General features: G+C 42.0%; 1 protein-coding gene across 1 annotated transcript in view; it reads right to left on the reverse strand.

Moving 5' to 3' along the window:
• Window positions 1–3960: 3960 nt before the first annotated feature.
• Window positions 3961–12437, reverse strand: part of htr1d (5-hydroxytryptamine (serotonin) receptor 1D, G protein-coupled) — a 51771-nt gene continuing 43294 nt past the window's right edge. Inside the window, exon 2 of the mRNA XM_058398469.1 lies at window positions 3961–5876. Within this exon, the coding sequence (XP_058254452.1) occupies window positions 4304–5449 (1146 nt within the window). The 5' untranslated portion in view covers window positions 5450–5876 and the 3' untranslated portion in view covers window positions 3961–4303. The remainder of the gene's footprint in view (window positions 5877–12437) is intronic.

The following is a 12437-nucleotide window of genomic DNA, read 5'->3' on the forward strand; positions in this document are numbered from 1 at the left end:
TCACAGTCACGAGTAAGCGCTGATCAGTCACTTGGAAAAGAGGCTACAAATGTTTTTTCTCTTTTTTTTTGCAGTATGTGTAGGAAGCAGTGGTGTAGGAGATGTTTTCTGAACTAATGGTGTTCTGTCAGCGAGAAGAAAAGACCCAAAAGCCAGACAATGTAGTTTTTGACAGATGACTCAACCAGGTTTAGGTGGTGGGATGAGTCCTGTGCTCCTACACACACACACACATATACACACACATATATAAAAAATTTATAGCACACGAGATTTTCAAGGGCATGCTGTGAAACTTGAAAATCTGATTAATCTCACAGGCTCTCAACACACCTACTGTAACACACCTTGTGTTAATATATTCATCCCTTTGGGTTAAACCAAACTGTGGTTGCCAGTACAGTAATAAATAAAAATTTCTTCTGGGATGTGTCTTTATCAGGTTTGCACATCTGAATCTTGATATTTGTGCCCATTCTACTTAACATGAAGCTTGGATGAAGACTTCATTCTTGATTATTGATTAGATTCAGGTCTGGGCTTTTGCTTACACCACATGTTGGATTCAGATATCTAGAGATTTCTCCCTTACTTGGTAAGTAGAAGAAACCTTGAGAGGAACCAGACTCAAAAGGAAACCTCATCCTCAGCCCAAACACAAGAGAGTGTGATTATAAATAATGTCCTTTTTACAGTCATATACACCAATCAAGCATAACATTATGAGCAGTGAGAGGTGAAGTGAATAACTCTGATGATCTCCTCATCATGGCACCTGTTAGTGGGTGGGATATATTAGGCAGCAAGTCAACATTTTGTCCTCAAAGTTGATGTGTTAGAAGCAGGAAAAATGCACACGCGTAAGGATTTTGGCCAAATTGTGATGGCTAGACCACTGGATCAGAGCATCTCCAAAACTGCAGCTCTTGTGGGGTGTTCCCACTCTGCCCTTGTGATCCGATCCAATGGATGAGCTACTGTTGCTCAAACTGCTGAAGAAGTTAATGCTGGTTCTGATAGAAAGGTTTCAGAATACACAGTGCATGATGGGTCAGGGCTGTTTTGGCAGCAAAAGGGGGACCAACACAATATTAGGCAGGTGGTCATAATGTTATGCCTGATATGTGTACAGTCAGTTGGAGCTCCTGAGCAACTCATAAATTCGCTCAGCATCTGAGTTCTTTTATACACTATAATGCCAAAAGTTTTGGGAACATGGTGTATAGCTTCGTTTAGGGGAATTTTTGACAATTCCTATAGAACATTTGTGAGGTCAGGCACTGATGTTGGACGAGAAGGCCTGGCTTGCAGTCTCTGCTCTAATTCATCCCAAAGGTGTTCTATCGGGGTAAGGTTAATCATGGAATTGTCCAAAATGTCTTGGTATGCTGAAGCATTAAGAGTTTCTTTCACTGGAACTAAGGGGCCGAGCCCAGCTCCTGAATTCAATGATTTGGAGGGGTGTCCCAAAACTTTTGGCAATATAGTGTATATGGGGTTCCATGTATGAAGCAAGTGAAGTCCTAGAAAGTTCGAAATGGTTCTATATTGAAATATTTGTTTCTATATATATACTTACAAATCTATACTTGTTAGAAATGCTTCATGAACTACTAATAAACTCTGGACTCCATTAAGCTAATTATGTGACTGGTTGCTATGTGTCCAGTCACTCATTTAGGCGTTTTCCATTCAATAATAAAGACTATTTTGTATAGACACCTGGCAAACGGTTTCTACGTGAAAGAAGATGAGGAGGAGATATGCCAGATTTCATTTATACTGCTCTATACAAATGCGTTAAATAATCCATAATGCATTTTATTGTCGTTTTGGTATTTGCGTTGCTATATTTCATCGCTTCTATGAGCCAGGTCCTTTCCTCTGAGCTGTGGGTGGGTGTTAAAGCAGAACAGCTGATGCGTACTTTAGCTATCTGCTCTCAGGAGACTTTACACAAGAGGGTTTACAGGTTAGAGCTTCAGTTTTAGTGAAGCTATTTGTGTGTGGGTGAGTGATATTATGGTGGCTTTGAGAATTAGCTGAATAAACAGCTGAAGAAATATTCACAACCACCTGTGCTTTTACTTAGGTACAGTCTGGATTTCTTTGTGTGTGTGTGTGTGTGTTCCTGTTTCACCACAAAATAAGAGAGATAGACAAAAAGTTTACATGTCTATACTTCTTGACAGTTTCCTGATTGACAGGATCACCTTATGGCTTTTGTATCAAACTCTGATGTGATTTTAACAGACATTTTTAGATGTGATCAAATCAGGTCTTGACGTGAAGGAAATGTGTGACAGGATACGAATAGATCATATTAGATTTGATGGCAGGAAAACTCCAAAGTAAAGGTCAGATGCCTTTTAGATATGGGGGAAAATAATCCGAATTGACAGGCTGCTCACAGCAACACACTCTTTACATGCATGAACCCTAAGCTGAGCTTCTCCAGAATCAATTTCTTTTCCTCTTCATGATCAAATCAATGCAACCTTCATTGATGATTAACATGTGGAGTAATCCCTAGGTGAGAGATTCCAAGATCAAGAGAATCCGGAGGCTGAAAGAGTGAGACGTGGGACATATACATGACATGATTTGGTACAATGGTGTTGGTCATTTAGGGGTTGCAATGCATTTGTTTTTTTTTGGACGTTATTTCCTTCCAATTTTAAAAGCTAACAGTGCTGAACTTAATCACCTTTGGGTTAAACTGAGCTCAGATGAACTCTAAAACCAGTATAACTCCTAAAGTCCCTTCTTCATAAAGCAAAGAGTAGTCATGGGGAACCATTGGTAAAACCGTATATTACTTTCCTTTAGAAGAATTGTGCAATGATGCTATCTTTCAAGGTGGCGTGGTGGGTGGAATTACAATCTTAAGACTCCAGGCTTCCCAGTTTGATCCTGAGCTTGGGTTCCTGTTTGTGTGGAATTGCAAGAATGTTCCCCTTGTCTGCGTGGGTTTCCTCTGGGCTTCTGCTTTCCTCGCACCTCCTACCTGCTGGTAAGTGCATCCACTGATGTGATGAAACTGCCCCTAGGTATGAATATGTGTATGTATAGCACCCTATCCTAGACTTGTATCCCACTGAGATTGTATTCCTGCCTCATGTTTCTTAAACAGTTCCTGGGGATAAGCTCTGGGTCCAGGTTACCATGATAAAGTGAACACTGAAGATACAGTCAGCTTCATAAATATTTAGACATTGACAAAGTTATTGTTATTTTAGGAGTCCACTATAGTATATTGCTATGAGTTGCTCAAATACACCTATTTTCTAATTAATTGATAGTCTCCAAGTGGTTCTATCCACAGCAGTCCCCTGGGTCACAGATCTATCCCCAGCAGCATTGAGCACCACCAAGCGACGAGACTTCACCCAGAGTAGAGCATCTGGAGGAATCAGACAGGTCTGGAAAGAAAAAGTGGTCACCCTGGAAACTCAGAACACTTATTTTCTGTAATACTTACCCTTAACCGGAGTCTGGAGCCTTTCCCAGGGCACGAGGCACAAGGTAGGGGATACCCTTGATGGGGTACCAGTCCCTTAGAAGGTACAATCACACACATTCACACACTATGGACAATTTAGAGTTACCAACCAGCTCAAAACACATGTCTTTGGATTGGGAGGTTGGAACCAAAGTGCCCAAAGGAAACCCCTTAAAGCACAGGGAGAACCTATAAACTTCGCATACACAGGGCAGGGGCAGGAATTGAACCCCTAACCATGGTAGTGCAAGGAACCTCACAGCTAAAATAATAGCAGCTTTGTCAATGTTTAAATATTTATGGACTTGACTGTATAGGATGTTTTGCTTTTTTAGAGAACAGGTATTTATTCAAATATTTTAAATATATAATTATAGTCTGAATAGAATCTAAACAGAAAATGACCACAATGCACAACAAAAAGTGTTTTGAAAAATGAAATCTTTATATATCTCTTCTCTATAGACTATGTATATACCACGTATTTGTAAAAGCATAACATTTGACGAGTCCCCCGTTATGTTCAGTAAGGCTCTTGCCGTCTCTAATTGCTTATAGATACAGGACAAATATTTTCTAAAGGATGAACCAGATACTCTAAGACATGCATAGTAAGTAAATCTACAGGGTAACATCTACAATTTGGCACAACTTTTTACAAGCTGTCTCATGGCCATTCAACTATGCAAAAATGCATCAGTTTGCATTTGAATACAACAAAGTAAATGCCAGAGAAAAAGTTCTACCATTGCTCATGCCCGATATACCAACCCTCTTGAGCTCAAGCTCAGATTGGAAGTGTCAGTAGCATCTCTTGAACTTGATAAGCTTGTGGAAGGCCTGCTTGAACTCGTCATTGAAGGCTGTGTAGATCACAGGGTTGATGAGCGAGTTGAGATAGCCGAGCCAGGTGAAGAAGTCAAAGAGCACTGGGTGGAACCAGCAGTTCTTACAAAGAACCATGACCAGTGTTCCTACAAAAAAGGGCAGCCAGCAGATTATGAAGGCTCCTAAGATGATGCCCAGTGTCTTTGTGGCTTTCTTTTCTCTCGCTGCACACAAACGTTTTCGCTCCAGGATGTTATCCGCTAGCTTCACCTTAACGCTGTTTGTGAAATTTGGAGACCCTCCTCCTCCACTTGCGGCCCCTCCTAGGTGAAGATGCCCCTCCTGGTTGGATGAGGAGTTGAGCGAGCACAGGGATGAGCCAGCCGATGTTTGGATGAGCTGAGCCGTAGTGAATCGTTTTGCCCTGGACGCTGGTGACTTGAAGATCCGACTGCGGGCAGCCACGTAGATTCGCCCATAAAGGATGATAAGGAGTACGGTGGGCACGTAAAAAGCACCAAAAGTGGAGTAGAGCGTGTAAGAGATCTGATCCGTGTTGACCAGACACTCTTTCAACTCCTCATGAGCCTTAGCTTGCCTCCAGAAGAGTGGGGGCATGGAGATAGAAATGGAGATCACCCAGACGACTGCAATCATGAGCACGGCCCGCCCAGTCGTCCGTCTCTTGGAGTACTCCAGCGCGTCCGTGATGGCCCAGTATCGGTCCAGCGCAATCACACACAGGTGCAGGATGGATGCTGTGCAGAAGGTGATATCTGATGAGAGCCAGATGTCGCAAACCACCGGACCGAGAGTCCATGTCTTGCTCACTGTGTACAAGATGCTGATAGGCATGACCAGGATAGACACGAGTAGGTCTGTCAGGGCCAGAGAGCCAATCAGGAAGTTTGCAGGTGTGTGCAGCTTGCGTGTCAGGAAAATAGTGGCAATGACAAAAGCATTGGACAGCATCGTAGCCAAAGTTACTATAGCTAGTAGGATCGAGAGAGAGATCTGGACACCTAGTCGAGTTGCTTCATCCCAAGGCTTTGAAGTGTCCAAGCTGCTCGTGTTGTTAAAGAGAAAAACCTCGGCAGTGTTATTGTACTCATCCATCATGCCTCTGTGTTCCTGCTCATAGCTACACTGTCAAGAGAGATGCAGGATTTTCAGTAATTTAACAGTTCCATAAGCCATTATAAAACAAGTTTTCTTCAATAACAGATTGTTTCCCATCAATCTAGCTCATATCTCTGGATTAAAGGTTTTTGTTAAGTCCTAAAACAGAAGCTATGGCTCTATTTAAAAATCTGTACCCAATACCAGATGACTTAGATGCAAAAATCAACCCGACCCTTTGGTGCTTGTTCCGAATTAATTGTTCTATCGTCCAGGTAAATTCTATAGAAATTCCTCCACTTTGCTCACTAGTAGAGTCTCTCCAGTGATAAAGAGCTAAGAAGAAGAAGAACTTTCTGATGCTGGTTGCTACTCCTGATGGAAGGAACTAGGGCAAATCCAAATCAATCCATGTCTGAGTGAAAATCTGGAAAAGAGTAAGAGAAAAAAAGGTAAAAAAATTAAAATCAGGATATGACGGCATGAATAAACAAGCTCTTTGAAGGTCATGTAGCACAACCTTTATATCTCCCTGTAATGTGTGTGTGTGTGTGTGTCACTGCACAGAAGTAACAGCTGATTAGATGCACCCAAGGCAGCGATATAATGAGAGGCTAGCCAAGGTAAACACTTTAATAAAATGCAAATGGTGTGTGTTATTGCTGCTTGTATTATCTATCAGAGTGAACAGACACGGACACGTGCAAACAAACATTAAGATACATCTTGATCTTTTAACGAACAACACGTCACACAGCAGATTTAGGTAGGTATAGTTTGTGAATGGAATTCTTACTGCTGATTGGACGAGACATCTGTCAATCAGGATATAGAAGAAGTCCAGCAGGCTGCAGCAGTAGAAAGAGGATTGGTGTGTGTATGAACGCAGCTCTGCTCTTACCTCCTTTAATCTGGAATAGTTTTGTCTTCGAAACATTCCTACGTTCTTCAGGTGTGTTTTTATACATCACAAACTAATCTTTATGCCATGATACGCTATCAGTATATCCAAAATCACGCCATATGAATGTCCGTCCGTTTGTTGAATGATGATATTTATAAATATAAATATATATGTTTGTTATTTTCTTAGATTTAAGGTGGAAAGAAATGGTTGAAAGTGAGTGCAGAACTCCACACATGTACAAGAAATACACAATTTCCTGCTTCTTGTATATCCTGAGTGACAGATGTCTTGTCCAATCAGCGGTAAGAATTCCATTCACAAATTATACCTACCTTTTCCAGTTTGTTTGTGGTTTCAGGTCCGTTTTTGTTTATTTTCTCGGCCACAGCTGAGCTTTTACAGCCAGTAAAGCTTAAGCAGGCTTCAGATTAATATTAGCCTTGCTAACACACAAAACACACATAACATATACAGCATACAACATATCATTTGAGAAAAATTCCTTCGTTCACTTCAGCTCACAAGGCTAACATTAGCGCTCTGTTGGTTAACAGCTGGCGCTAACACTATCCATCCTTCAGAAACTACAGTTGTGTTCTGAACAAAATCATTTTTAGTTTCTGAAGTATTCTTTTACAGAGATGCATTTCCTGTGTGTTAACATGAGCTTTACATAGCAACAGATCAGCCTGCTAGTTAGCGCAGACTAACATGATTACTATAAAGGGCATTGATAATACTTTTAATCTCTTATTAAATGAAAATAAACCCACTCTCTAATGTTTAAAGTGCTATACCAACCAGATGTAGACAAATTATACATTTTCTTTAGCTCACTAGTGTGCTTCTCATGTTTGTTTTGTCTGAAAAAGGCTAATTACCTCGGCTAGGAAACTCAAAATGTCAAAATGTCTTTGGTTAACACTCCGGATAAAATCTGTTTTGTTTTCTCACATTGCACATGAATAATTTATTTGAGTTTTCAGAAAAAAAAAAGATAATCTGTCTTGAGCAAATGCAAAGTTTTCCACTAGTTTCTACTGATAGCCAGACTGTAGATTTGGTTGGTGTGTGTATTTTAGCAAGAAGTTTGATTTGAGAATGAGTCGCGCATGCTAGGTGTGCCTCAAGTCACCAATCTATACATGAAGTACATAATGCATTAATGTACATATCATAACACACAGCATCTGTTGGGTAAGAAAAACATGATAACAGAACATTCCTAGCCATAGAGCAACTCTAGTGCTTGGCCTAAAAGCCGCCAGATTCACGTGATGCGTCATGTCTGTATACATTATGTCACCATATCAGAACAGCAATAGCTTTAAGATACAGATGATGTAAATTTGTTTCTACATCTGTGAAATAGAAAGGGAAGTAAACAGGGAAGAAAAAAGGGAAATGGGCAAGGCTCAAATCCAGGAAGTACAGCAAAACAAGACATGGGTATATATCAAGACGAAGGAGTTCAAGACTTCGCAATGAATAGACACGGAACACGGAACAGGAGAACACAGTAATAAGACAACAGACTAATGACAGGACCGGGATGGAGAAAGGACTGGAATTGAAACCAAAATAAAATACAAGCACATGGTATATGTCAGTTTATACATAAACACACACACACACACATATATTCATATAAGGCTTTGTAGAATCAGTCGCTTAGAGAATGACTCTAATCCCCAGCTATACAGACAAAGCAATCAGTACACCATGTAGTAAAAAACAACAAAAATATACAGTGTGCATAAATATTGGCACCCTTCATAAAAATGAGCATGTATGAACTAAATATTATCCATAGTATTTGTTATATTTTTTAATGAAATACCACTACAGTATGTTGCATAATTTTTACGTTTTGATATTCTTTATGTAATAGAAGAGAGAGAGAGAGAGAGAGAGAGAGAGAGAGAGCATTTAGTGCTTAACAACACAAGATCAACAGACTTATTAATGAATGTAATTCCCAGAACATTTTACTTTAATGACCCAACCGAATTGGGATAACGTGTAAAGTGACAGCTTGGCAGCTGCACTGGTAATTCGGGGATGTTCTTTAGTAAAGTGGATGAAGGTAACGTTGCCTCCGTGGTGGCTCAGAGACCCACAGGGACAGAGACAGACAGTGATAACACACAGTTCATTCACATTCGCCCGAATGCACAGCTGCCACCTGTTCCCCATCACACTGCGCCCTGGGTGATGTGTGCACTGTAGGTACGGGAGTGTGTGTGTGTGTGTATGTGTGTGTGTGCTCTTGCGGGCTGGCAAGCTGAAATACAAAGGATTTGATGGTGACAGCCCCGCTCCCCCTCTATGAATAATAACCTTATACGATGAGGCTGACTGCCTTTACAGATGAGAATATAGGAATGCATTGTTAAAACCATACAAGGAACCAAGTACTAGAACTTTTTCCAAAAGAAAACCAAATAATGTCCACATGTGATTATTTTATTACATAACCCATGATGTTATTATCAGGTTTGTGTATCACTTGTGCATCAATTCTATATTTCACGGTATGATAATACGATGTTAAGTGCAGTTATGTGAAATAAACTATACATTTAATTCAGCAAAAATATCTGATAGGATACAGTTATCAACATTCAGTATTTGCAACCTAATTTTAACTTAACTAGAAAAAAAGATGTTGTTTCTAGGAGTGAGAAGCCATGGATACCTGATTTGTGTAGATGCCACACCTGGAACTGATTCAACATCTCTTTGTTTGGTAGTGACACACAATGGACAAACATTATCAAAAGACCTTGCCTCTTTCACTAGAAGTAAGTGGTACAGAGGCCACGCCTCTTTCACTAGAAGTAAGTGGTACAGAGGCCACGCCTATTTCACTAGAAGAAAGGGGTGCAGAGGCCACGCCTATTTCACTAGAAGTAAGTGGTACAGAGGCCACGCCTCTTTCACTAGAAGTAAGTGGTACAGAGGGCACGCCTATTTCACTATAAGTAATTGGTACAGAGGACACGCCTATTTCACTATAAGTAAGTGGTACAGAGGGCACGCCTATTTCACTATAAGTAATTGGTACAGAGGCCACGCCTCTTTCACTAGAAGTAAGTGGTACAGAGGCCACGCCTATTTCACTAGAAGTAAGTGGTACAGAGGGCACGCCTATTTCACTATAAGTAATTGGTACAGAGGCCACGCCTCTTTCACTAGAAGTAAGTGGTACAGAGGCCACGCCTCTTTCACTAGAAGTAAGTGGTACAGAGGCCACACCTATTTCACTATAAGTAATTGGTACAGAGGACACGCCACTTTCATTAGAAGTAAGTGGTACAGAGGGCACGCCTATTTCACTATAAGTAAGTGGTACAGAGGGCACGCCTATTTCACTATAAGTAATTGGTACAGAGGCCACACCTCTTTCACTAGAAGTAAGTGGTACAGAGGCCACGCCTATTTCACTAGAAGTAAGTGGTACAGAGGCCACGCCTCTTTCACTAGAAGTAAGTGGTACAGAGGGCACGCCTATTTCACTATAAGTAATTGGTACAGAGGCCACGCCTCTTTCACTAGAAGTAAGTGGTACAGAGGCCACGCCTATTTCACTATAAGTAAGGGGTACAGAGGCCACGCCTCTTTCACTAGAAGTAAGTGGTGCAGAGGGCATGCCTATTTCACTATAAGTAATTGGTACAGAGGCCACGCCTCTTTCACTAGAAGTAAGTGGTACAGAGGCCACGCCTATTTCACTAGAAGTAAGGGGTACAGAGGCCACGCCTCTTTCACTAGAAGTAAGTGGTGCAGAGGGCATGCCTATTTCACTATAAGTAAGTGGTACAGATGGCACACCTATTTCACTAGAAGTAAGTGGTACAGAGGGCACGCCTCTTTCACTATAAGTAATTGGTACAGAGGCCACGCCTCTTTCACTAGAAGTAAGTGGTACAGAGGGCACGCCTATTTCACTATAAGTAAGTGGTACAGAGGGCACGCCTATTTCACTAGAAGTAAGTGGTACAGAGGGCACGCCTATTTCACTATAAGTAAGGGGTACAGAGGGCACGCCTATTTCACTATAAGTAAGGGGTACAGAGGACACGCCACTTTCATTAGAAGTGAGACATAAAAAGGCCACACCTCTTTCACTATAAGTAATGGATACAGACACCATGTCACTTTCATTACAAGTAATAGGCACAGATTCCACACCTCTTTACTAGAAGTAATAAGTACAGAGGCCACACCCCTTCACTATAAGTAATGAGTACAGAGGCCATCCCTCCTTCACTAGAAGTAATTGGCACAGAGGCCACACCTCTTTCCCTAGAAGTAAGGGGTGCAGAGGCCACGCCTCTTTCACTAGAAGTAAGGGGTGCAGAGGCCACGCCTATTTCACTAGAAGTAAGGGGTGCAGAAGCCACGCCTATTTCACTAGAAGCAAGTGGTACAGAGGCCACGCCTATTTCACTAGAAGTAAGTGGTACAGAGGCCACGCCTATTTCACTAGAAGTAAGTGGTACAGAGGCCACGCCTATTTCACTAGAAGTAAGTGGTACAGCGGCCATGCCTATTCCACTAGAAGTAAGTGGTACAGAGGCCACGCCTATTTCTCTAGAAGTAAGTGGTACAGAGGCCACGCCTATTTCTCTAGAAGTAAGCGGTACAGAGGCCACGCCTATTTCACTAGAAGTGAGGGGTACAGAGGCCACGCCTATTTCACTATAAGTAAGGGGTACTGAGGCCATGCCTCTTTCACTAGAAGTAAGTTGTATAGAGGCCACGCCTATTTCACTAGAAGTTAGGGATACAGAGGCCACGCCTATTTCACTTGAAGTAAGGGGTGCAGAAGCCACGCCTATTTCACTAGAAGTAAGGGGTACAGAGGCCACGCCTATTTCACTAGAAGTAAGGGGTACAGAGGCCACGCCTATTTCACTAGAAGTAAGGGGTACAGAGGCCACGCCTATTTCACTAGAAGTAAGGGGTACAGAGGACACGCCACTTTCATTAGAAGTGAGACATAAAAAGGCCACACCTCTTTCACTATAAGTAATGGATACAGACACCATGTCACTTTCATTACAAGTAATAGGCACAGATTCCACACCTCTTTACTAGAAGTAATAAGTACAGAGGCCACACCCCTTCACTATAAGTAATGAGTACAGAGGCCATGCCTCCTTCACTAGAAGTAATTGGCACAGAGGCCACACCTCTTTCACTAGAAGTAATTGGTACAGAGGCCACGCCTATTTCACTAGAAGTAAGTGGTACAGAGGCCACGCCTCTTTCACTAGAAGTAAGTGGTACAGAGGCCACGCCTATTTCACTAGAAGTAAGTGGTACAGAGGCCACGCCTATTTCACTAGAAGTAAGTGGTACAGAGGCCACGCCTCTTTCACTAGAAGTAAGTGGTACAGAGGCCACGCCTATTTCACTAGAAGTAAGGGGTACAGAGGCCACGCCTATTTCACTAGAAGTAAGGGGTACAGAGGCCACGCCTATTTCACTAGAAGTAAGGGGTACAGAGGCCACGCCTATTTCACTAGAAGTAAGGGGTACAGAGGCCACGCCTATTTCACTAGAAGTAAGGGGTACAGAGGCCACGCCTATTTCACTAGAAGTAAGTGGTACAGAGGCCATGCCTTTTTCACTAGAAGTAGGTGGTACAGAGGCCACGCCTATTTCACTAGAAGTAAGTGGTACAGAGGCCACGCCTATTTCACTAGAAGTGGTACAGAGACCACGCCTATTTCTCTAGAAGTAAGTGGTACAGAGGCCACACCTATTTCTCTAGAAGTAAGCGGTACAGAGGCCACGCCTATTTCACTAGAATTAAGTGGTACAGAGGCCACGCCTCTTTCACTAGAAGTAAGCTGTATAGATGCCACGCCTATTTCACTAGAAGTTAGGGATTCAGAGGCCACGCCTACTTCACTTGAAGTAAGTGGTACAGAGGCCACGCCTATTTCACTATAAGTAATGGGTACAGAGGCCATGCCTCTTTACTAGAAGTAAGGGATACAGTGATCATGCCTCTTTCCCTAGACGTAATTGGTACAGAGGCCACACTCTTTCACTAGAAGTAAGTGGTAC

Source organism: Hemibagrus wyckioides, linkage group LG09, assembly GCF_019097595.1.
Source record: "Hemibagrus wyckioides isolate EC202008001 linkage group LG09, SWU_Hwy_1.0, whole genome shotgun sequence".
NCBI lineage: Eukaryota > Metazoa > Chordata > Actinopteri > Siluriformes > Bagridae > Hemibagrus > Hemibagrus wyckioides.